The 25856-nt window shown below is 40.4% G+C and overlaps 1 protein-coding gene across 1 annotated transcript in view; it reads right to left on the bottom strand.

Annotated features, from left to right (window-relative positions):
- Positions 1 to 12058: 12058 nt before the first annotated feature.
- Positions 12059 to 25856, bottom strand: part of DLEU7 (deleted in lymphocytic leukemia 7) — a 135648-nt gene continuing 121850 nt past the window's right edge. Inside the window, exon 2 of the mRNA XM_023187359.1 lies at positions 12059 to 12682. Within this exon, the coding sequence (XP_023043127.1) occupies positions 12659 to 12682 (24 nt within the window). The 3' untranslated portion in view covers positions 12059 to 12658. The remainder of the gene's footprint in view (positions 12683 to 25856) is intronic.

Raw genomic sequence — 25856 nt, 5'->3', positions numbered from 1 at the left:
GGTGGCAGGTTTCTGTCCCTGGGCCCCAGAGGCCCCTCTTCAAGGAGGTATTGCCCTTGACAGAAGCATGGCTGTGGGTTGGGGATCTGTCTTCTCTTTGGCTGTAATAGGAGACCCTGAAATTTAAGCTGTGCGAAATGATCCTGATGTAAACGGCCTCTAACCCAAGCACACCCCAGTGATTAGGAATGTGTCAGATGTGAAAGCCTGGAGAAGCACAAATTCTAATACTTCTCAATGCCCTTTAATGTGGGTTATATGCCTCCATTTGTCTTATAGCCCATGGTGCCATCCAGGGAGGAGGCAGCAGCAGTAACAGAAACCTTTGCCAGTACAGCCTTTGGGAGGGCTGTGAGCACAGCAGAAAGGAGCCTAATGCATTTCAACTGCAGCCAAGTTAGTGGTTTAGACTTCATAAACATGTCTTAAATGTTATGACTCTTATCTTTATGCCATGGCATTCCTACTCCAAAGGATAGCTGCTTAAAAATTTAAATACATAAAAAATTAAAAACCCCAATTCAGCAAACAGTTCAACAACTTTGATGAGAAGAAAAGTTGATTAATCATTTTCTTGTTGCTTGCCTTTCTTTTGGCCTTTTCCTGACCTTTTCCAAAACCATTACACGTCTGGGATGCTCAATCATTTGCTAAAAGGGTTAAGGCAATATAACCTCCGTGTGGTTAAGAATAAAAATGAAGTGGAATGGAGTTCTTCACAGTTTTACAGTTTTGCTTGACTCAGGGGTTGGAGGTGGTGATCAGGACCTAGAAAAGTTTCTATTATAATAAGTTTCTTTAGTATTTGGTATTGAGAATGATGGGAAAAAATCAAGAGATGTGATTAACCCATGAAACTAGCTATATTTGGTTAAAGACTGCCCTAGCCCTATAAGTTATTTTGTGATGCTGTCTGTAGTGAATTTAAAGAGCCTATTGTTACCCACATGTGTCAGTTATCTATTGCTACCACGATGCTTCATAAAAAATAAACACAAACTTTCAGTGGAATACAATAATAGATGTTTATAACTCCTACATTTGGAGTGCTTAGCTAGGCAGTAGGCTGATCTTGGCTGTGGACATTCACATATCTGGGAGTAAATTGGCTGTCAGCTGATCAAGGCTTCCCTTGACTGGGATGACTGGGGCAACTTGGCTCAGTTTCAGTTGTTTTTCATTCTCTAGCAGACATATTCTTGAGGCAATGACAGAGGCACAAGAAAGCAAGCCTCAGTGTACAAGGCCATTTCAAGTCTTTGATTGTGTCATACCTCCTAAATTCCATGGGACAAAGCTAATTTTGAGCCCGATTTCAAGTGGTGGAGCAGGTTACCTTATCCACAGTAGGAGGACAGTACAAAGTTACCTGCAAAGACCTCGTTAAAGGGATGGTAAAAATCTGGGTCCATATACCAGGTGATACTATGTCATGTAGGGTTAAAGTCAGTATGAATTGTTTTACCAACAGCTAACATCCAGTGCAGATCCAATCATGAGGACAAGCTGTGTAAGAACAACAGGCGCCTTGGTGACTGGCTTCATAAACCAAGGTAGAAGAAATAAATTAGTATCAAAAAGTGGCCAGGACTGGGTAGTGGCTTACTTCTGTAATCCCAGCACTTTGGGAGGCCAAGGCAGGTGGGTTGCTTGAGCCCAGGAGTTCAAGACCAGCCTGGGCAACATGGAGAAACTCTTGTCTGTCACTCCAAAAAAAAAAAAAAAAAAAAAATTAGCCAGGCTTGATGGCATATGCCTGTAGTCCCAGTTACTTGGGAGATTGAGGTGGGTGGTCTGCTTGAACCCAGGAGGTCAAGGCTGCAGTGAGCAGTAGTTGTGCTGCTGTACTCCAGCCTGGGCAACAGAGCAAGACCCTGTCTGAAAAAAAAAAAAAAAGGTGGCCAGAAATGTCAATCCTTCCTAAATTGATCTGTAGATTTGATGCAGCCTCAATCCAAATCCTAGCAAGATCTGTTGTAGAAATCAACAAGCAGATTCTGAAATTTTTATGGAAAAGCAAAGTAAACAGATTAGTGAAAAGAATTTGGAGAAAAAGCAAAGTTAATCTAAAGAATTAACTGTAAAGTTACAGTATCAAAAGCATGCATGTTGGTGAAAGAATCAACACAAGTCAATGGAATTAAACTGAATCCAAAATAAATCCACAAATAAAAGAGTAATTGATTTTCAACTAAGAAACCAAGGAAATTCAATGGAGGATAGTTTTTTTCAACAGATGTCAGTGAAACAGATACCTATATGCAAAAATGTGATTTTCATCCCATCCCTTGCCTCAGATACAACTCAAAATGGAACACAGGCCTACATGTAAAACCTAACAATAAGAAATTTCCAGAGGAAAACATAGGGAAGAGATTTTTGCAACCATGGATAAGTGCTACTTTCTTAGCTAGGCCACACACACAAAAATAAGTAGGACTTCATTGAAATAAAAAGTGCTGTTCTTTGAAATATACTGTTAAGAAAAAAAAAATAGACAAGACACAGACGGGGACAAAATATTTATAAAATCCATATATTATGAAAGACTTGTTTTCAGAATATATAAAGCACTCGGACAAATAATAATAAAAATAAACTAACAACCTAATAAAAAATGGGTAAAAGAATTGGACACTTCAGCAAAGAAGGTATGTGGAAAGCAAATGTACAAATGAAAAGATACTCAACAGTATTCATCATTAAGGATATGCAAATTAAAAACGGTGAAATACCGCCAGACCTCTTTTTAACAATTGAAATTTTAAAACGACAAGGTCAAGAGCGGATAAAGATGCAGAGTAATTGGAACGCTCAGGTATTGCTGGTGGTAATGCTAAGTGCCACTTAAGAAGTCAGTCTGACAATTTCTTGTAAAGTTGAACGTCACTTACATGACTGAGCATTTGGATATTTACCCAAGAAAAATGAAAACATAAAGCATTTGAGTATCTACCCAAGAGATATAAAAAATCTTCGTGTTTAGCGGCATTAATAACCTCCAAAAAAATTACAAACAACTCAAATAACCGCCCAGTAAATAAATGAACGGGCTCTGGTACATTGATACAATGGACTATGACAGCAATTAAAGAGAATAACTTGTGATATATGCAACAACATGGATGAACTCAAATGCAAAATGCTAAGTGAAAAAAAGCCAGACTTAAAAGACCATCTGCTCTGTTCTTTCATATGAATGACATGCCACAAAAGGCAAACTATAGAGACAGTAATTGCCAGGGGCTGAGAATGGAGAGAGAGGACTGATCACAAAGGTGCAGAGAGAATGCTCTAGGTCTTGATTGTGGTGGTGGTTACACAACTGTGTCTTTTTCAAGATCCATCAAACTGCACACTTAAAAAGGGTAAATTTTACTGTATATAAATTATACCTTGAAAAACCTGACTTTAAGAAAAGGGAAGCCAGGGAAGCAAAAGGCAGAGCCTTAGTGATGTACGTCATACATCACTAACTAGGTGTGTAGCTGAAGCCTCCGTTCCAGCCGCTAAGCATGTGCTGAGCCACGTGCCACCTTTTCTTAGTCTTTCCAGTCAACAGCTATTGTTAGAAAAGACATCTTGAACCAAAAGCTTAGACATTTTAGTACTCTTTTCCCCAGATTCCTTTTCCAGAAATGTGTCCTACAGAATGAATCTTAAATTACTTAAGCGCTGATGATGCCTGTTGTGCAGCTTTCTACAGCAATAGATGTAAGAAGTGCTCACTTTCTGAGCTTTGAGGTCATGTGTCTAACCTCTTCTGTTTCCCTTTAGAAAGAATATGTGCTTGAGGCAGGTTGGTCTGCCACACCTGAGCATTCCACACTCTCTGTCCGTAGTCAAATCTCTGGGGTGATAAAATTGATTACTGAGGAGATGATAACAAGATGCTTAACTCCAGATTCCACAGACTGCCTTGTTCTCCATCATAGATTATCTCAGGCCGTACCCCGAGGAGGCCATGGCAGCTTAGAGGGCTGCCTTGTAGAAACTTTGGTCAAATCAAGTCACAAGTCAAGAGGAGAAAGTGGCTAAGTTTTAGAAGTTGCTGAAACAAATCCTTCTATGAATAGAAGCCACCCTGAATGGTTGCTCACTCACCATACAGCCCAGAAGAAACCAGGGTCTCTCCTAGGTTCCTATGGAGAGAGGTCAGGGTGTCTAGTCTAACTCTCATACTCACTTAAACCACCAAAGAATTTACCCTCAGTTCGGATTTGGCTTTATGGCAGGCTTTATGGTAGCTGATTGGTGGTAGTACTAAGGGCAGGGGAGGTAATTGCCCCACTTCTCAAACTTTCAGTCCTATTGGAAGGTGACACAGCTGTAGTTTTACCCATCTTGAAGATGAGAAGGTGATTGGTCCAATCCCCTCTTACATAGATGAGGAAATAAACCCTTGAGATCTAACTTTAAAGCCAGTTAGTAGCAAGTGGTGCCACTGATTAAGCCTCCTGATATTCAGTTATGTGTCTGATCAGCTAGCTTCAGACTAAACTGAGTCCTTTGCTTAATAATTTGCCTAAGAAAAACAGATACAACACACACACACACACACACACACACACACACACGGCAGAGAAAAATACAACTACCATGCATCACGTACACATCCAATATTAAGGAATCCAAATCAATCCTTATTCTTTTTTTTATTTACTTTTTTGTTGTTGTTGTTTTGTTTTGTTTTATTTGAGCTGGAGTTTTGCTCTTGTTGCCCAGGCTGGAGTGCAATGGCGCAATCTCGGCTCACTGCAGCCACAGCCTCCCGGGCTCAGTGATTCTCCTGTCTCAGCCTCCCGAGTATCTGGGATTACAGGCGCCAACCACTATGCCTGGCTAAATTTTTGGTATTTTTAGTAGAGATGGGGTTTCACCAGGTTGGCCAGGCTGGTCTTGAACTCCTGACCTCAGGTAATCTGCCCATCTCAGCTGCCCACAGTGTTGGAATTACAGGTGTGAGCCACCACGCCCGGCCCAATCCTTCTTTTATTGGGGTTGTTATTAGAAGTAAATAGGAGAAAAGAAGGAAGTCTTAAGAGCCCAGGCTCTGGAGTGGGCTATTGGGATGCAAAGTAATCTAAAGTATTCTGTGCCTCAGTTTCCTTATTTGTACAAAATGGATGATGATAATACCTCTACCATAAAGTTGATATAAATATTTAACTGGTTGCTATATGTAAAATGCTTAGAATGGAGCCTGACACATCAGTGGAAATTCACTATTACTGTCTCCATTGGCCTGAAGCTTTACAATTGCAGCTGTTTGCATGCCATAGTTCCCCTTCCTGGTGCAGCTACCTTCTTTGTGGCTCTTCTCTTTAGATCAAAGTAGCACCAGATAGTACAGTAAAAGATCATGTTCATGTTAGAGAAAACTGGTTCTTTACCTCAAATAGCTTCTCATATGTTCTGTGCAAGGTTGGTGCTATAATTTTTTAAGGTACCTGCAAATTGCGTTCAGAATAACCTTATTTAACTTTTCTCATATAAATGTGGTGGCTGTTCTGGAATAAGATTTAACTCCCTATCTGTTTGGGTCCTTGGACTTGGTTCACAACTTCTCAACAGCTGTCTTCAAACATGCAAGAGTCTACCCTGACTAGGCTGACTCTCTCAGACATGGCCATAGGGTGTTTGGAGCCATGCCACCTCAGGCAGGGTCTTTCTTTTCTCTTTCTTTCTTTCTTTCTTTCGTCTTTCTCTCTCTCTCTCTCCTTTCTCTCTCTCTCTCTCTCTCTCTTTCTCTCTCTTTCTTTCTTTTGACATAGGGTCTCACTCTGTTACCCACACTGGAGTGCAATGGCATGATCATGGCTCACTGCAGCTTCAACGTCCTGGGCTCAAGCAATCCTTCCACCTGACCCTCCTGAGTAACTGAGACTACAGACATGCATCACCATGCCCAGTTAATTTTTTTTTTTTTAATTTTTGTAAAGATAAGGTCTCACTATGTTGCCTAGGCTAGTCTCAAACTCCTGGGCTTAAGTGATCCTCCCACCTCGGCCTCCCAAAGTGCTGGGATTACAGGCCTGAGCCACCTCACCTGGTTGTATTTTCCTTTAATCAATGACATTCAGCTTCCTGCTGTCCCCTCCAAGAGTGTGAAGGGCTGTCATCAGGTTGTTGCTGGAAATATTAAGGCAATCAGAAGGCTGGATCATTCCTGTAGCAGTATTGGCTGAGTGTCCACTGGGCTGGAGCCATTGGAGAAGCCAGTTCTGACCATTACCCGGGGTTTACATCTGAGTCCATGGACTTCACTCAAGTTGTTGGCGTGGTTTGGATAGTAAGCACTTGAGTTTATGACTTCTAGATAATTTTTCACTATAGCAGCCAGAGCTCAGGGTAAGCAAAAGGGAAAACTAAGATATATTTATGGTTTCTCTCTGGCAGTGCCTTAGGATTGGAGGGTGGTACATTCTGGAAGGTGCTGGAAGTTGGGCCGGTAGGAACTGAAGGGATGTGAATAAAGCACTGATAGCATCTTCCACAGTCCCCGGTGGGTTCGTTCTCATACACTTACATCCCTCTTAATTTCAATCTGTCTTGTCACTGATTCTTAGTGGAGGTGACTGTCAATACTTTTAAAAAGGAAAATAGGTTGGGCACGGTGACTCATGCCTGTAATCCCAGCACTTTGGGAGGCCAAGGCTGGCGGATTGCCTGAGGTCAGGAGTTCAAGATCAGCCTGGCTAACATGCTGAAACCCCATCTCTATTAAAAATACAAAAATTAGTTGGGCATGGTGGTGCATGCCTGTAGTCCCAGCTACTTCGGAGACTAAGGCAGGAGAATTGCTTGAACCCAGGAGGCAGAAGGTGCAGTGAGCCGAGATCATGCCAGAGCAAGACTCCATTTCAAAAAAAAAAAAAGGAAAATAATTACTGCAGAAAGGTTAGTGGGCCAGGGTACAGTCCCTACACAGAAGCTGGTTCCTAGGTCATAATTAATATTTATGATCCCAGACCTTAAAGTCTGAGGGGTCTGAGACCTCTGAGTTATTTCATCTCTATCACTCCCCAGTTTCTGTAACTGCCCATTTGGTTACTACCAGGAAAGAAAACACCTAGAGACATTCCAACAAATCCCCTTAAGAATCAGCCTCTATAATATATCAGCGACTTTATCTTTTCCTGACAATCAGGTAACTTCTTTTTTTGCCTGTTGCTCTACAAGCATGAGGAACCCGAAATAACTAGATGGCAGCTATCAGTTGAGGGCTAATGTAGTACTTCCTGTGTCTGCTGGCAGAAGAGCTCCCCATTTCCCATTGAGAAACCATAATCTCTGGTCCAGCAGACCCTAACACTGGGGAGGGGATGGGGGGACAAACTCCCCAAGTAGATCATGGTGTCAGGAGCCACTCCTCCTCTTACCCCTCATTTCCTAAACCCATGAGTTCTTGCTGCTGGGGGCATTGTACCCTCAACAACATTGATCTAGACAGTATGCCACATTTTGAATGACACCACCCAAACCCTGCAAGTGACATCCTCAGGCTGGAACTCCAGTTGTACCTTTAAAACACCATTCAAATTTTCTAGCAGACTGCCTCTAGGGTGATATAGTATAGAGTAGGACCAGTGAATACCATCGCTGTGTGTCAATTATAATGCTTCCTTCCCTGAGAAGCAAGTGTGTTGGTCCAGGAAGTGGTAGGTGGGATCCTGGAAAGCTAATCAGACCCTCTATGAGTGCTCAAATATCTTTCAAATGCTAGTGGTATTACAGAAGACAATCCACCAATATCCCATCCAGATCCATCGCGAATACTACCGTACACAGGATAATTACCTGCCACTTACACCCCATCCAAATCTATCATCAATGCCACATTAAGTTGGGGCTTGCGACCACACCACTTACCACCAGCAGTGGGATTTGCTTATTGCTACTTGTCAAGCAAGTGATGTAGCTCCAGACTGTATCCTAAGGATCTGCTTCCTAGGATTACTTCTGGTACCAATTGTCTTAGCTTGTGTTCTACCAGAAGCAGATGCTGAGCTCAGTTTTTGAGTGTAAGTGGTTTATTGTGTAACTGACCCCAGGAAATGTCAGTAACAGCATGGAGAAAGGAAACAGGGACAGCAAGGCTGTCTATAAAGGGCACATTATCAAATGAGCTTTGGCAACCACGGGCAACTGGAGCAAAATGCACTAAGGGGAACTCTGGAAGACCAAGTAATGCCCATTCCTGAGTTATCTCTTCTGAGGGGAGAGGAAGCTGGGGCATTCATTTATCAGCTCCCATCTGTCATTGGTAGAGCCAACTCCTGGGGAAAGAGAGGAGGGCTATTAACTCCCCTACATTTCCAGCCTGCCACAGTGTATAGGGACTGAGAAAACTGGGTGTAGGAGAAAACTTTCAGGCAAGACTCACAAGTGCTGGCACTCAGAAGTTGATCCTGTATACCCAGATGTGGGAAAGGCTGAGGCACTGTGGGAGTGGTCTGCTACAATGTGCAGGAATTATATATGGATACCAATTAATAGTTAACACTTATTGAGTGATTAATATGAATCAAGAGTGGCTCTATGCGCTATATGTATATCTCATGTATTTCTCACACCTATAAGTAATAGGGCTTAACCATTACTATCCTCATTTTCCAGATGGAGAATCTGAGGCTTAGAGGTGTTAAGCAATTTCTCCAAAGTCATTCAGCTTGGATTCAAAATCAGGAACTCTTCACCTTTCCAGAATATGGAGGACTATGATACAACTGATAGTAAGTCACCAACAGACACTGGCTGAGTGAGATTTTCTTTAATACCGAAGGCATTAAACATCACAGAGGCAACTAAACAGAGCAGAAAACCTCAAAGCATGCTCTTGGTTGTAGGTACTGATTTGAGTGCTCATGAGGATTTACAGCTGCAAATAATAACAAAGATCTGGAATTAGGCCTTTAGCAGGCATGAGAAACTACTCTGTTCCATGTGCACAGGCTTTTTACAACCTCCATATCCCACTCTTATGCTATCTAAAATGATTCTAAGGTCTATAGCTATATATTTACCCCAGCACATTTCTGAGGATTGATTGTGAGACTGGATGAATCAGTTGTCAGTTTTCTAGGTGTCGTGTCATTCAGCAGGTCTAGGCTTCAGGCATGCATGAGGTTTGTCTTGCAGAGGGGAAGAGTGAGGAAATGAAGGTAAATCTCCTGAAGCAAAGAAGCCTTAGAGAGGACACAATAAGAACTAGAAAGGCAAATGTCTCAGAGGCCAGCTAAGTATCAGAAAATGAGGAAAGCAGGCTCAGTGCAAGGTAACAGGGGGTGTGGCAAAAAGGCCAGTACATTCCCTGTCTAAAAGTGGCAGTTGCTACTCAGCTCAGCCAAGTACGGTAGCATCCCTTTATCTAGAGAGATATGTTCCAAGACACTCCCCTCCCAGTGGATGCCTGAAACCATGGATAATACAGAACTCTATATATACTATGGCTTTTTTTCCATCTAATAACTGAAACAGCTACTAAGTGACCAATGGGCAGGTAGCATCTATGCTGAACAAAGAGGTGATTCACATCCCAGGCAACAGAGAGTGGGACTCAGAGATTTCATTATGCTACCCAGAACAGCGTGCAATTAAAACGTATAAATTGTTTATTTCTGGCATTTTCCACTTAATATTTTCAGACTATGGTTGACCCACAGGTGGCTCAAACTGCAGAAAGTGAAACTGTGGATAAGGGGGTACTAGTTTTACTATTTGGGAATGTGGCCCATTGCTTTCAGAGAATCAACAATTTCATTAGTTGAAAATACAAATTTCTATGGGTAGTTTTCTAATTTTCAAATGTCAGTGGCTAATTTACAATTATCTAAAATACTATGTGGGCTAATTTGTGAGCTTTGCCTTAATGTTTGTTAGACTAATTGCCACTGGAAATGGAATTCTGCCTGGCTGTGACCCCCTGAGTGATAGAAATAGAACCCGTAAGTGGCAGTTACAGAGAAACAGGCCTTGGTCCAAAATAAGAGCACATTTTCTAATAATATTATTCAAAGGCAGAGTGGGCTGCTGTGGGGCTTGAGTTGCTCATTTCTATAGATGTTCAAGTATCAATTGGTTGACATCTTTGCCAGAGCTGTGTAAAGGAAGACCAGGCATCAGATAGATGGGATGTTAGGCTTCACATCTCCCTTTCAAACCTGAGCTCCTTTGAATCAAAAGCACTACTTTTTCACGAAGGTTTCAATTCAAAGCTGGACTGGGCATTCAGAATGAGCCTTTTGGTTTTGCGTTCTGTGTCGTACATAGAACACATGTGTGTCTCTTCTGGTCTGTTAATATAGGGTGGGACTGAGATGCCTTTTCCAAGGGAAAATGTTTCAAAGGCTGATTATTACTATTTTAGACTTCCTATCTCTTGGGTTTGTCTTGCCTGAGTTGGCCTGTGTTTCTTCAAATCCACTCAGCAAGGTTCAGCTTGGCTTGGCTGTGTCTCTGCTGGTATTATTTTCTATGGAAACAAATGCACACAGACTCTGATAATTTATACACATTCAGATGTAACCATAAGGAGAAACCAACACTTTACTATATATTTTTAAATTGCCATAAATCTGGGATGTGGAAATGAACAATTTTTCTTCTTCTGAATACATATATTTGCCAATATTGGTATTTTCCGTACCCTCAAAAACATTGACTATATCAGTATAATACTGAAAATGCGGACATTTAAGCAAAAACAATTTGGCCAATTAAACCAGATACATCAATTAATGCAATGACAAAAATAAGTCAAAGAACTCAGCTTTGGCACGTGGAGGCATTCAAGACACCAGCATCTGTTTTATTTTTGACAGCAGCGTCTGGTCCTTATACATTCATCTAACACTTTCAGTAGATCTTGACTTCAGTATGAAACTTGCTCACATTTTCGGATCTACAAAGGACAGATTTTAACCATTATTCTGAAAATGCTTTCCTTTCCATAAGAAAATGAAGAAGAAAAAAGCCTGCTTTATATTAAAATGCTTATTTTAGCCATGAAGATAAGCCCTAGCCATTCTCAGATGCTGAAATACTTTGGTTTGGAAGATCTTTACTGCATGGTTCTTGGCCTGGCGCCTCATCATGCTAGAGAATCCAATCTACGTGAATGTTCTGTTTTTCAAGCATCTGTTTGCAAAGTCTAATCTGGAAGGGGAATTAACATTATTAAGGACCTTTTATGTGAAAGGGCTGTACCAGGCATTTAACATGTATTACCTTGTTTAACCCTCACAATGATCCAGCGGGGTAGGCATTACTACCCACATGAGAAAGCAGGCTCCGGAGCATCAGAATCAAATCAGAGCCTGGGACTCAGGGCAGCCAGCTCCAAGGTCACACAGGTTTTGTTTGTTTGTTTGTTTGTTTGTTTGTTTGTTTGTTTCAGCATAAGAAAAATGATGGGGGAAAGGAGAAGAGAAACCCATTGTAAACTTAGGTAATCCAAAATTAAATTTCAGGGACCATTTATGAAATTATCTCTTTGAATCGTAATTCCAGTTACAAATTAAATTTAACTGTAGGGAGACCTGAGTACAAACATTCATTGATTCTTAGCCTTACAGTAAATTTGTGAGATCAAAACTTCCTAAATCCTATTGCACATGGTACTAGCTACTACTGACTTTGACTTTCAGTTGTTAGACTGATCATTAGCAAACAACTTCTGGGCCAAGTGCCCACATCAGCTTTGAGTGAACTTCAGGATTTTTCTTTGCTCTGATTTGTAACAATCTGTGTATGCCTTCTGCGTTTGTTTTTTTCCTTGAGGTTTAAACAGTATGTTGAATCAACATTCTATCAAGAGGCTTTGTAGTGCTTTTACCAAGAAGTTTTTAGTGAGAGCTGCATTCAGTTCAACTTTCTTTCTCGGTTCCTTCCCCTACCCTGGTTTAGTGTGTTGAAAAATCCTTTCACATCAGCATTTACGCAGCATATAATTTTTTTACTCTCATCCAACAGGCACATTTGGATTTACTATTTCACTTGAACAGTTGGTGTTTACTGGCAGCAACAAGAACAAAATTTATAGCAGCAAATGGAAGCTGAACTCACATGCTGGCTTTGCACTGAAGAACTTTGTGTTTGCCATTTCCTAATTGTGAAAACAATATGTCCAAGATTTTGCAGTCATCAGCATTCTGATGTAACGACTTCCATCTGGTCAAAGGAAGAAATTCAGAACCTCTATCTTCTTTTGAATTCTACTTCAATGCAAAGGTAACTGGCTTGGGGGAATGTTGGAAGACAGAAGAAATTCAGACAATACATTCTGAAAAGCAACCAAAACATCCAGTTTTCCAGGGGATAATTCTCCTGAAGAGCAAACAGGCATAGGGAGAGAGTTTGTCATGATCTTCTTAATGGAAGCGGCTCTAACTGGAGCAAGATGACAGGATTACTTGGAGGTGAGAGAGGATAAAGAAAGCAGGATGATTTGTGGCGCGTTCCAATCAGAGGTAATAAGAAGTCAGAGATCCACAGAGACCATGCAATTGGAGAACAATACGGAGGCAATGGAGGCCAACAACGTGGTAATAAGAAGCGGTTTAACATCCCATCTCATCCCATCTGGCATTCAGAATTTGGCGCTGGTTATTGAAATATGAAGCTCCTGATGGTCCTCATACTCCTACAGTGACCTTCTTCACTCATTAGCCAGGAGTTGAAGCTGAAAGAAATGTTGCATATCTCAAATGCTTGCTTTGCATTTTTATATTCATTGATTCAACAAATATTTACTGAGCACTATATTACATTTTAGGAATGGCATTAGATCCTGGAGATATGGGCTAACACACATTTCTTGGCTACCCATTATAGATAATTACATAAGAAACACAAAATATGCAGAGAAGGGCCCTAATTTTGAGCTCAAACAACCCAGGAAGAAGACTTTTCTATAGCTATCTTTATACTTGATATTAATCTTTTTCTTGATACTTTGTATTCATCTTTTTCTGCCTGAAATGAGAAGGGAAGGAAAATAGAATTCTAGAAATAATCTTACAGCTGCCCTTCACTCTATGGAAAAAGTGAGCTCTTGACAGGAAAGGGATTCTATCCATGATCTTACAATTCCTAAACAGCAACAGCATCATGGACATATTTGTGCCTAGAGTCATAAACCTTCATACAGTAGGCATTCAGTTAATAGGTACTGATTGGCCTAACAGAGGAAGCTGGGCTTGATTATGAAATAAACTAGGCTATGAAATCATGCCTCCTAAAAGCTCATTAAAGGCAGCAACATGGAATGGGGACTGTAAGGAAGTTGCCTCCCGCCTGCCTTCTTCCTCAGACACATAATCCTGCAGATGTGAAAACAACCCAGACTCTGCCCGCATGTGGCCTCCAGGACCAGGAAGTAGGGCCTTGCCGCACCCTCATGAAGATGGCGGGCTCTGTCACAGAACTGCTGCTCTGTCCCTGACTCCTCTCACTCCCATGCTCTGTTGGAAACTCCAGCTGTGAAATCACAAGACGCAGAGAGGAAGTGGTCAACTATTGCACATACTCAAGCTACGTAGTCTCAGTTTATTCCATTCTTGCAGGATCATTGTAGGAAGGCATAAGAGTCCTGCTTACTGGTGAGTCACTGAACACAAACTCCCTTCTCACCTCTGCCTTGGATCCCACCATACCTGAGGTCTAGAGCCAGAGGCGTTGTTTCATCCACATTAATTCAGGTCTTGGGCAACGTGGCTATTTTCTGACCTGTCTTCCTTCCCACCCTAGTGGTGAATTCTCTTTCTGGGATCTCAACTCTTGTCACCCAGCTTTTTCCAAGCAACCCTAATCTATCTGGCATATCATTAGAATGTTAAACCTAAAAGGAAAAGCCATTCTGTGAGTACGTTTATGTAACAGGATATTAAAATGAGACCTTTCCTGTTGTCTCAGTGCTAGCTGACGTCTTTGAACTGAGAAAAAAATGTTGTTAAAAATGCTCATCTATGGCCAGGCGCGGTGGCTCATGCCTGTAATCCCAGCACTTTGGGAGGCCGAGACAGGCGGAACACGAGGTCAGAAGATCGAGACCATCCTGGCTAACACAGTGAAACCCCGTCTCTACTAAAAACATACAAAAAAAATTAGCCAGGCGTGGTGGCAGGCACCTGTAGTCACAGCTACTTGGGAGGCTGAGGCAGGACAATGGCATGAACCTGGGAGGCAGAGCTTGCAGTGAGCCAAGATCACGCCACTGCACTCCAGCCTGGGCGACACAGCGAGACTCCATCTCAAAAAAAAAAAAAAAAAAAAAAAACTCATCTATTCTCAAGAGATGTCATCTGCTAAGGAGCGACCCAAAAAAGGGTCCAATAACCCTGAAACCATCGCTCAAATCTTAGCTATATAAGGGGAGACTTGTAAATTAATGAGGAGGGCAAGGATTTTATCAGACAGAGCTTTCAGGCTGCTAAAATGCTTCCTCCTCCCTTCTCATGTGTTTTCCCCTCATCTTACACAAATAAGAGGGGGCCAGAGAATCACTTGCAGAGCTGACCTAGGACCCTTAGGCTTTGGGACACATAGAATGTATTAGTGTCTATTGCTGCTGAAACAAATTAGCACACATTTAACAGCGTATACCTCACAGTTCTCTAGGTCAGAAGTCCAGTGGGCACGGCTGGTGTCTGGGCTTCAAGCCTCACAGGGCTGAAATCAAGGTGTTGGCCAGGCTGCACTCTCTCCTAGAGGCTCTAATGGAGCATCTGTTTTCAGACTTCTGCAAGTTGTTGGCGGAATTCAGTTCAATTTGCCTGCTGGACTGAGGTCCCTGCTTCCCTGTGGGCTGTCGGCAGGGACTGCCATTGGCTCCTTGCAGCCTCTCTCTGATTCCTGCACAAAGGCGCCTACATCTCAGAGCCAGCGAGAGTGTGTGGAATCCTTCTCACGAGGCCACGTCTCTCTGACTTCAGTCGGGAAATGTTCTCTGCTTTTAAAGCCTCATGTAATTATTTTGAGCCTACCCGATAATCCAGGATAATCCCCTCATCTAAAAATCTGTTACCTTAACCACATCTGCAAAGTCCCTGTTGCTGTGTAATGTAAGCTATTCACAGGTTCTGGGGATTAGGGCAAGGACATCTTTGGTGGGGGCCTTATTCAGCCTACCACATAGAGATTAGTACCTGAAAAGCCAGAAGGTGAGAAGCTAGACAGAGCAGGTGGTGGCAGCTAAAGGAGAAAGGGGACGAGAGCTGGAGGAGTCGCACTTCCACCGATGGCATGGCAAAGGGGATGTTGCCCCAGAGGACTCGGAGAATGGAGCTGGGCTGTCAGCCGAGAATGGGACTCCACTCAAAAGGAGGAACCGCCAGGAGACACAAGGAACCCCCGCAGGAAGAAGTCAGAGATGGAGGAGGGGAAGTCATAGCTGGAGGAGACACATGTGTTAGGAAGCTGCAGTGGCAGTTCCCTAGTGGCGGTGTTTCGGAAGAACTCTGAAGATGCCCCTTGAGAAAAGCATCGGCCTTCAGACAACGTTTACACCAGATAACGCTACCAAATCGCAACCTTGCCTTTCTTCCCTACTGTTGTTCTGAAGTGGGAGGACCCAAAGGCAGCAGAAGAGTCAAAGAAGAGTAGCAGAAAGGCAAGGTTGGCTGTCATGCCCTGGCACACCTTGCTGCTACCCTGCAGCTCCCTGCCACCTGGCCATGTATTGCTTCCCCTCTACACCCTGCCTAGGCAGGTCTGGGCTGGGGACACAGGAAGCTTTGAGTTGGGTGAGCAATTGAAGCTTTGATTTTAGACTGAACTGGACCTTCAAGATCTCAAAACACAAAGTATTTGTTAGTAACGGAAAGGTGGCATAAATTTTAAATCAACTCGGATTTTGTCGCCAAATAAGGAAACAAGTTCATTGGGCAGCTCTAAGAAAGAATAGAATTGCCTCCTGCTTGGTCTTTTTTGTTTAGTAGATCAGATTCACAAATTCCCCAACCCTTCTCTAGCAACGTGTAGGTTCTGATTATCAAGGGCTATCTCAAGAGAAGGGCCAAACATCTCCATTAACAGGAACTCAAGCCCTTGTTTCATTGAAATGTTTGGTTACAGCTTAATGACCACAATTGCAAAGCCAGAATATTGAGTTTTTATATGATATATTATTTACATGGAATAATGCCCTCTTGATACCATATTGAACATAGTAAATTCTCTGATAATTGACACTATACAGAAAGAGTACTTTGAGAGATCAAGGAAGGCTAATGTTTTTTGATCTCTAATCCTTGGGCTACCTTTTCCGTGATGTCATGGAAAGAGCATTAGACTAGTTATTGTTCTAGAACTGGATCTCTCACTAACTATATACACATGGGCAGATCATTTTACGTTTTTAAGCATCAGTTTCTTCATGTGTAAGGTGGTAACAACAATGTCTGCCCTGCCTTGTTCACAGGATTGTAGGGAGAATCAAATGACATAATGGTCGTGAAAATATATTTCTAGGTTGTAATCTGTATAATAAGGTGTTACGAGTAATTGAACATTTATATGTATTCTGTAACAGGTTGTAAACTTTTAAAGAGATCTAGTACACCATGCTTAATGGCCTATTTTTTGAAAGACACATCCAAAACTGTTGACAATAATTGCTTCTAGGTAGAGACATGATGAGAGTGATGGGAAGGAGGCAGACTTATTTTTCACTCAATTTCTTTTTGTATCTCTTGAATTAATACTATATAAACACATTATGCATTTAATTTAAACCAATACAATTCAATAACAATTTGAGAAGTTAAAGAAAAAAGATATATCTATTCTGAATAACAAATTGAAAATAATCTAATCTTTCTGTAAAATGGCTTTTTAGGATCTTTAATACTTTAGGTTTAAGTGAGATGATTTCATTGATACAACCAACACAGAACTTGGCACATAGTAGGTATTCAAAAAGTGGTAGAGCCCTTTGCCTTGAGGCCATGATATGACTATCCACTCCCAGTGAATTTGCTATATACAAGGATATAGTTAATGGGATGCTGGATATTAGAAAGTTTATTGGATTTTACCAGGATGTTGGACACAGATGGTAAGTGGAAAATGCCAGAAAGTTGATGAATCATCTGGTAAACTAGTGGAAAAGGTAAATGGAGCCAGAAAGAGGCCAGAGAGGGCAAGGAAACAGAACAGGTCTGGAGAAAGGCAACTACACTCATTATATCATGTAACCCACTTTTCAGTTGCTGATATTTCCAAAGTGGTAAGTACATTTTGCAAACTGGAGTTATTCTGATCTTCATGCTATTAAATGCTTATTAATTAACAAATAGCATGAAATCTCATTAGCTAGGCTGTGGGGGTTTTTTTGTTTTGTTTTTCAAATTTAGGATTTCTCTTCATTTTATGGTAAGGAGCAGTGAGTCCATTAATCAGAACACTTTATGAGAAATTCTAACACCTAGCCCTAATGCCAGGACTGAGAATCTGATAGCATAGCTGTTAAAAATGAAGACCCCTAAAAGACTTCCATTTCTGCTAACAGCAGTGCCCAAGGCAGCCAGACACTATGTCACCCTTTCTGTCTTAATGTAGTTGCATCAATTCTGCTATTCCGTTATAAAGCAAGCACCTATCATGACATTTACAAAGCAGGCAAAATGAAAACAGAACAAAAACTCGAACTATCACATGCAGAAATCACCACTGATGCTAAGACACTATAGGTAATATTGACATAGCTGTGGGAAAATGTTAAACCTTGCTGCTCAAAGTGGTTCTTAAACAGCCTCATCAGCATCACATGGGAGCTTGTTTCCAATGCAGAATCTCAGGCCCTCCCCAAAGACCTACAGAATCAGAATCTTTAGTTTCACAAGATCCCATATTGAAATTTGAGAAGCACTAATTTAAATGTATCCGTGTGCTCCAGGTTTAAAAAAAAAAAAAATGTTGCTGATGAAAAGATAGCAATTGTTTTATCTCAGAAATGAGAAATGGTCAACTTTGGATTTTTCCTTGAGAATAAATAATTAATACATAAATTCAGCCCAAATCATAACATGGAAACACATTTCCAAAGAAAAAGCTTTGAGACAGTGGAACCATTTGGGAACCATGGAAATTTAAAGAAGAAAATAGAAGAAAAAGAAGATCAAAGATGGAGGCTCTAAGTCTTGGCAACTGGTTGAATATAAAGTCCCGTGAAGACCGAAGATTCCCCTCTGGTGATTAGAATGAGGGGCTATTAGCTGAAAAAGGAATCTACTAACTAGTGAGGTACCAACAGAATGGAGCGCCAAACTAGGACATTTAAAACCTGGGATTTTTCTTCATGGGATTGTCCATTTTCTGAATCAGTCATTCTGTTTGACAACCAAGAGTTGCTTTTATTGCTTTCCCCACCATAGGCCCTTGATTTAAAAGGCTTCATCTATCAAACACTCCCTTTTGCTAAATAGGAGTATTTCCCCGTTTTTATTCATTAAAGTCCTTTTGATCAGTGTGAGATAATGTGTGTGACCATTAGATTTGCTGTAATTCTAGACAGAAGCAAAGAAACTTAATAATTTAGTTCGTATATATAGTTTTCCATATATGATTTTGGTCTGGTTAGAAGATAACTCAAGGACTTCCCTACTAGTGCACATGAACAAGAATCCATTGCTAACCTGAGTGAAATTTCTCAGGACTAAGGTAAGAAGAAGGACTAAGGTCAACAAGGGGGGTTATAAAATAGGAAGAGTTTTCCTACTGTTTCTGTAATGAGGTCTTCCCATTAACAATTCAGAAATACTCAGACCTGTCCCACTTGGAAACAAACTGGAGAAACAGTAGACATCAGCAATCAGCAGGTGACTCTTTATTTTGAATTTGGGAATAATAAAGAAAAATCATTTGTAACTGTCACTTGCGATGTGGAAGGCCCTCATCATTCTAATTGCAGGGGCTGGGTTATAATCCATTACCGTGAGTAATTTCTTCTAGAAAGTGCCTATATAGTAAACCAGACATAAAGCCAACTGTATGTTACATTTTTGGTGATTTAAGGAATTCTGTTACAACAGAGGACATTTTTGAGAGTGGAAATATACTTACGTGGAACCAAAGTCTTAACTCCATGAGTAACTTTTAGTTGGCAGAGGTGAAAATTCTTGAGCATTTAAGCATGGAGATTTTTAGTAAGGTTTTCAATTAATTAAAAAATGTCAAAACTCCTTCCTCATATAGAGTAACTTTAATAGGTACCTAAACTAGCTAAAAAATTGAGCTCTGTGTTGACACTTTTGGAGAATAATGTGGCAACTGTTATGTTTGAATGTGTATTTGGGTCCCAGCATGAACAGACAGGAAACAACTGTTTTAAACTCTCTTTTCTCTGTGTAGGTTTAGGTGCAGTCATCTTGGATTTGAGTCGTGTTTGTGAATTTTCATGTGTTACAACAACCAGGTGAATATACTGCTGTGGTTCAATGTCCGTAGGAATTAATACGTGCTTTAGTTAGCAAGTTAGAATTGGCTCACATTAGACGTGACTTTCGACAGTTTTATAAGAAAAATGGAATGAATTGAATATAATCACTTGAATTAGAGTATCTTTTACAGTTTCTCTATTACTTTGGAGCTGATGGCAAGCCTGGAGAAGCATGCTAAAACAAGCTGACCCGAAAATCACATTCTTCTAGTTCTCACTTTGTGGAATAGGCACAATTCAAATACTGTAGAAGAATATCTGTTGACTTGGGGATTTGTTAACAAAGTTGAAAAACAAGCAAATTACAAACCGGTATCATGTAATAGATACCATTTTTATGGCTATCTCAGTGGTTTCGTTGGTTCCTCCTCCTGGGCTGGCAGCTGATCCTGGGCATGCTCTCACAGTAGTACAGAAGCACAGGAGACCAGGCCAACCTCCAGGACATCATCCCTTTCGCCTTCTACTTTGGGCCAAAGCACATCATGTCACAAGCTGAGAGTCAAGGGGCATAGATACAACCTCCAATATGTTTCCGTGTGTTTTCTTTTTTCCTTTCTTCCCTTCCTTCTTCATATGCCAGTCAAACTTTGTAAGATCTTTAAAAATGGGGCTCTTGCAAGCCTAATGACTAGATCAGGGCAAGATCAGGCTGAAACATCCTTTAGGGGAGCCAGATCTAGTGCTTTGCCTCCTGCATTTTGGGAATATGATGATGTATGTGAGAGCACCACCAAACTGCAACATGTAACCTGTATGAAAGACACACAGATACCATCCCAGACTATTAGACAGTTTTGTGGTTGTTATTGTTTTATTTTCATAGAGAGGAGCTATTTAATTTACTTAGCAGATTAACACATTCTCAAACTAAATTCTATCCTAATATTCCTCCTAAATTTGTCCTGTAGACGTGTGGGACCACTTTCTCACTTATTTCTTAACAAAGAGGAATAAGAAATGGTCACAATCCTCTCTATACTTAATTTGACACGATAAATTTTTTAAGATGAAGAAAAGTAACTCCCTAAAATTATAGAAAAGGTGAGCAAATAATTGTATAAATCAGGGAAGGGAAGCCCTTCCTAAGTAACTGAATGTCAACAGCAGGAGCCCTAAAGGAAAAAAAAAAATGTAGATTTGGCTATATATGAATTCAGAATATTTATATATTAAAGCCCAGTGTGATGGTTAATATTGAATGTCAACTTGATTGGATTGACGGATGCAAAGTACTGTTCCTCGGTGTGTCTGAGGGTGTTGCCAAAGGAGATTAACATTTGAGTCAGTGGACTGGGAGAGGCCGACCCAGCCGCAATGTGAGTGGGCACCATCTAATCAGCTACCAGTGCAGCCAGAATAAAGTAGGCAGAAGAAGGTGGGAGAAACCGACTTGCTGAGTCTTAACAGCCTTCATCTTTTCTCCCCTCCTAGATGCTTCCTGCCCTTGAACATCAGACTCCAAGTTCTTCAGCTTTCGGACTCTTGGACTTAGACCAGTGGTTTGCCAGAGGCTCATGGGCTTTCGGCCACAGACTGAAGGATACACTGTCAGCTTCACTACTTTTGGGGTTTTGGGACTGGGACTGTCTTCCTTGGTCCTCAACTTGCAGACGGCCTATCGTGGAATTTCACCTTGTGATCATGTGAGTCAATTCTCCTTAATAAACTCCCCTTCATATATACATCTATCTTATTCTGTCCCTCTAGAGAACCCTGACTAGCATTAAAAAAACAAAATGCAAGTGATAAACTGGGAAATAATATTCATAATATATATGACTTAAATGTGTGTTATTTTTTGTTATATTATTTATGTTACTACCAAAATGGCAAAAAATTAATAAAAATAATACTAAATTATAAACAGAAGAAGAAACAACGGACAAAGGAAGTCAAATATTTGAAAGATGGAGAACAGGTAAAAAGATCAACAGAACTGAAAACTCAACCGCCAAATGCCTGTGAAGGAAATGCCAGTGAGAAGCAAGCCAACCCTCACAAGGCAGCACTAGAAAGTCTAGGAATGGGAAGTACTAGCTAGTGTGGAAGGCAGAGTATTTCACAGCAGGAACAACACAACATTCAATAAGTATGAATAATACCTTCAAAATCACTAGAAAAGAAATGCAAATTTTTTTTTTTTAAGTTTTAAAACCATGAATTTATTTTCCTTAGTAAATACAGGACTATTCAGATTCCTTTCTTCTTCTTTTTTTTTTTTTTTATTCTTATTATACTTTAAGTTCTAGGGTACATGTGCAGAACGTGCAGGTTTGTTACATATGTATACTTGTGCCATGTTGGTGTGCTGCACCCGTCAACTCGTCAGCACCCATCAACTCGTCATTTACATCAGGTATAACTCCCAATGCAATCCCTCCCCTCTCCCCCCTCCCCATGATAGGCCCCGGTGTGTGATGTTCCCCTTCCCGAGTCCAAGTGATCTCATTGTTCAGTTCCCACCTATGAGTGAGAACATGCGGTATTCGGTTTTCTGTTCTTGTGATAGTTTGCTGAGAATGATGGTTTCCAGCTGCATCCATGTCCCTACAAAGGACACAAACTCATCCTTTTTTTATGGCTGCATAGTATTCCATGGTGTATATGTGCCACATTTTCTTAATCCAGTCTGTCACTGATGGACATTTGGGTTGATTCCAAGTCTTTGATATTGTGAATATTTTTGCAATAAACATACATGTGCATGTGTCTTTATAGCAGCATGATTTATAATTCCTTTGGGTATATACTCAGTAATGGGATGGCTGGGTCATATGGTACTTCTAGATCTAGATCCTTAAGGAATTGCCATACTGTTTTCCATAATGGTTGAACTAGTTTACAATCCCACCAACAGTGTAAAAGTGTTCCTATTTCTCCACATCCTCTCCAACACCTGTTGTTTCCTGACTTTTTAATGATTGCCGTTCTAACTGGTGTGAGATGGTATCTCATTGTGGTTTTGATTTGCATAAGAAATGCAAATTTTAAAGAGATTTATATCAGGTTCCAAAGGCTGAAAATATAATATCCAGCATTTTTTCCCATTCATTCATCAAATATATGCCAGAAGCCAGACAATCCTTTTGAAGAACTTTTCTGTAAAGGCCGTTTACATTTCCTTCACAGAGGAAGGTGATAGCAAGTAGAGAAGAACATGGGGCTGTGTGGATTGTGAGAATGACCCCGTTTTTTCACTCATCTCTAGAATTAAGCCCTTTGTCAGGTAACTTGCAGTGTCCTCCCAACATGGCTGGAGTGACCTGCCCTATCCTTGACTCTCAGCTTGCCATGTGACATGCTTTGGCCCAAAGAATAAGGTGGAAGGGATGATGTCCTGGTTTTAAGCCCAGAGATAGGCCTGGTCTCCTGTGTTTCTGTTTCATTGTGAGAGCATGACTGGGCTCACCTGCTTTTCCAGGAGGAGGAACCAGTGGGAACACTGAGATAGCCATAAACGTCTTCTCTATTACATTACACCCTTTTCTAATCTGTATTTTGACTTTGTTAACAAATCCCCAAGTCAATAAATATTCTTCCATAATATCTTTTTTGGAGATTCTTGCCACTATATTTCTGGTAAATAAATGAACAAATTACATTTTCTATGTATTATTTTTCTGCTTATTTACATTAAATAAAAAAATTTCACAAAATAAGAAATACGCTATTGCAGAGTGGGTTAGGCAGTGGAATTACTTTTCCAAAATATAATTTTATCTATTTAAAGCACACTTAGCAACATGCTTGGCTACCTTCACAGAATTCTCTACCATAGCATTAATCTATTACTTTAGAGTTTCAGAACAAGAATTCATCCTCAAGTGCTATTGTCCTTCATAAACCATTCCCACAATTTTTTTTCATTATTTAAAAAATTAAACTTATTTTGAGATGATTATAGATTTGCATGTAGTTGTAGGAAATACTACAGAGATTCTGTGTACCCTTTATCTAATTTCTCCCAATAGTAGCATTTTGAAAACCCACAGTACAACCTGGCAACCAGGATATTGACATCATAGCATTGCATTGATCTTATTCAGATCTCTCCAGTTTTACTTGTAGTCTTTTGCAAAATAACTTTAGAGGCTGTGGAATATTCTATTGTATTGATAAATGTATCAAATTTTCTTAAACAATTCCTTAATACTGAACATTAGTATGTTTCTAACTTTCAGTGCAATAAAGATTTCATAAACATTTTAATATAAATTGTATTGCATACATCCGTTTTACAGATTAAATTTCTTCAAGTGGAAATATTAAGTCAAATAAATTACCTATTTCTAATAATTCTTATGAAAGAAGTGAAACCTAGCAGGAAGAATTGTATTTGGTAACTAGACTTTCAATTGTATTTGATAATTAGCCTATCGATTTTGTTTGATAATTAATGTATATTCTTCCCAATATACATTAACATCCCCTAGTTTAAAAAAACAACAAATATTGTGGACCTCTATATCTATTAGCTACCATTGCATAATATTCTTCAGTAGTTTTAAACAATAATTGTACACATACACACACACACATGTATTTGTCGTCTCAGGCTTCCATAACTAAATACCATAGACGGGGTGGCTTAAACAACAGAAATTTGTTTTTCATGGTTCTGGAGGTTGGAAGTCTGAGACCAGGGTGTGACTGTGGTTAGGTTCTGCTGAGAGCCTCTTCTGGTTTATTGACAGTCACCTTCTTGCTGTATCCTCATGTGAGGGGAAGTAGAGGGAGAAAAACCTCTCTGGTGTCTTTTTTTATAAGGGCACTAATCACATCGTGAAAGTCCTACCCTCAAAACCTCATCTAAACCTATTTATCTCTCCCAAAGACCCCATCTCCAGATTCCATCACATTGGAGCTTAGGGCTTCCACCTATGAATATTTCTGGGGTGCAGTATAGTTCAGTCTATAGCAATAAAAAATAAAAAATAATATATATATGTACACACACACACACATATGTATAATTTATATTCATATATACTTATATAGTTGAAAGTCTCCAAGATCATGAACAAAATGCTGAATGGTTATTTCTGGGTCATAGAAGGAGAGCAAATTCTAGAACTTTTTCTTTGTGTTTCTCTGTGTTTTCCAGGTTTTATTCACTGAGCATGTACTACCCTTGTGTTTATAAAATATTAAATTTTTAAAAGAAAAAGATGTTTTAAATTACGAGGTACAGAGGGTCAATACATTTAATAATAAAAGTTGGAATGGCACATAGCCCATCACTAATTGAAGAAAAAGCTTTAGATTATGTAGTCCTTTAAACAAATTAACCTAAAACTAATGAAATCCCCTTGTTCGTGATGATAGTTGCTATCACTCTCGTCTTACTGTTTTTCAAAATAATGATCAAAGGCTGAATCTCTTTGCCACCAGTGTTCTAGTTATTAACTTATATTATAAAGTTACCTTTTTCTTTTGTGAATGCACACCATACTTCATCTTTTATCTCTGGGGCTCCAAGGCAATCAGAGTGAGATCTTTTCGTTAGTCTCAGATATTATTAAAAAGATGCTGTGGAGGGTTGATGAAAGCACACAATATCACAGCTCCTCTTCCTCTTTTCCTACTGATGAAATCTGGCAGGAAAAAAAAAAAAAAAAAGCAACAACAACAAAAATTAAAGGACTCCCTGAACAAGGTGAAAGTGAATTAGAGGGAAAGTTGGGATAGTGAAAGGGAAGAGAGGCACAGAGAAAGAGTCAATTGCCTTGGAAATGATAGAGGAGATTCTGTCAACCAGGATATGTTGGGTGTTGCTGCAGTAACAAATGCCCTCCAGATCTTATAGCACATGCCTCACTCACTCAAGCTATCAGCCCATTGCATCAGGGTGAGCTCTGCTCATCAGCATTACTCAGGAGCCCCAACTGTGGGAGCAACCACCATTTCAAATGTCACTGGTTGCCACACTAAAAGGAAAAAGAAAGCGACTCTGAGGGTCCCATATCAGCAATTAAATGCTTCGGTCTAAAAGGGGCATACATCATTTCTGCTTGTAACCTACATTGCCTCAAACTATTTATATGATCCCACAACAAAGGGCAGAAGGCCTTCCTACCACAGGTCTTCCAGAAGACCTGGAAATACTTTCCAAACAGCACTAATATCAATAGCCCATGGTCTGGCCTGACTGTATGTAAGCCAAAGTCAGCTGACTACAATGCCCAGCTCCCCATTTGCAATGTCCTTGAGTCTCGGCCTGGTGCCAACAGTGAGCTACCTTGCCTCCACTGGCCACAGGTATGAAGTGTCTGCAAAGGAAAGCCCACTGACCCAAAGAGAAGGGAATCCAGATCCCAATCTCTGCCAGACAGTCAAGTGGTCATGGGCTGTGATTTCCTCATTGACAAAATTAGGAAATTCCTAAAATCTCCTTCTGTTCTAACCTGCTCTGATC

The sequence above is a fragment of the Piliocolobus tephrosceles genome, chromosome X (genome assembly GCF_002776525.5).
Source record: "Piliocolobus tephrosceles isolate RC106 chromosome X, ASM277652v3, whole genome shotgun sequence".
In the NCBI taxonomy this organism is placed as follows: Eukaryota; Metazoa; Chordata; class Mammalia; order Primates; family Cercopithecidae; genus Piliocolobus; species Piliocolobus tephrosceles.
This window is presented reverse-complemented; position numbering and strand designations above follow the sequence as displayed.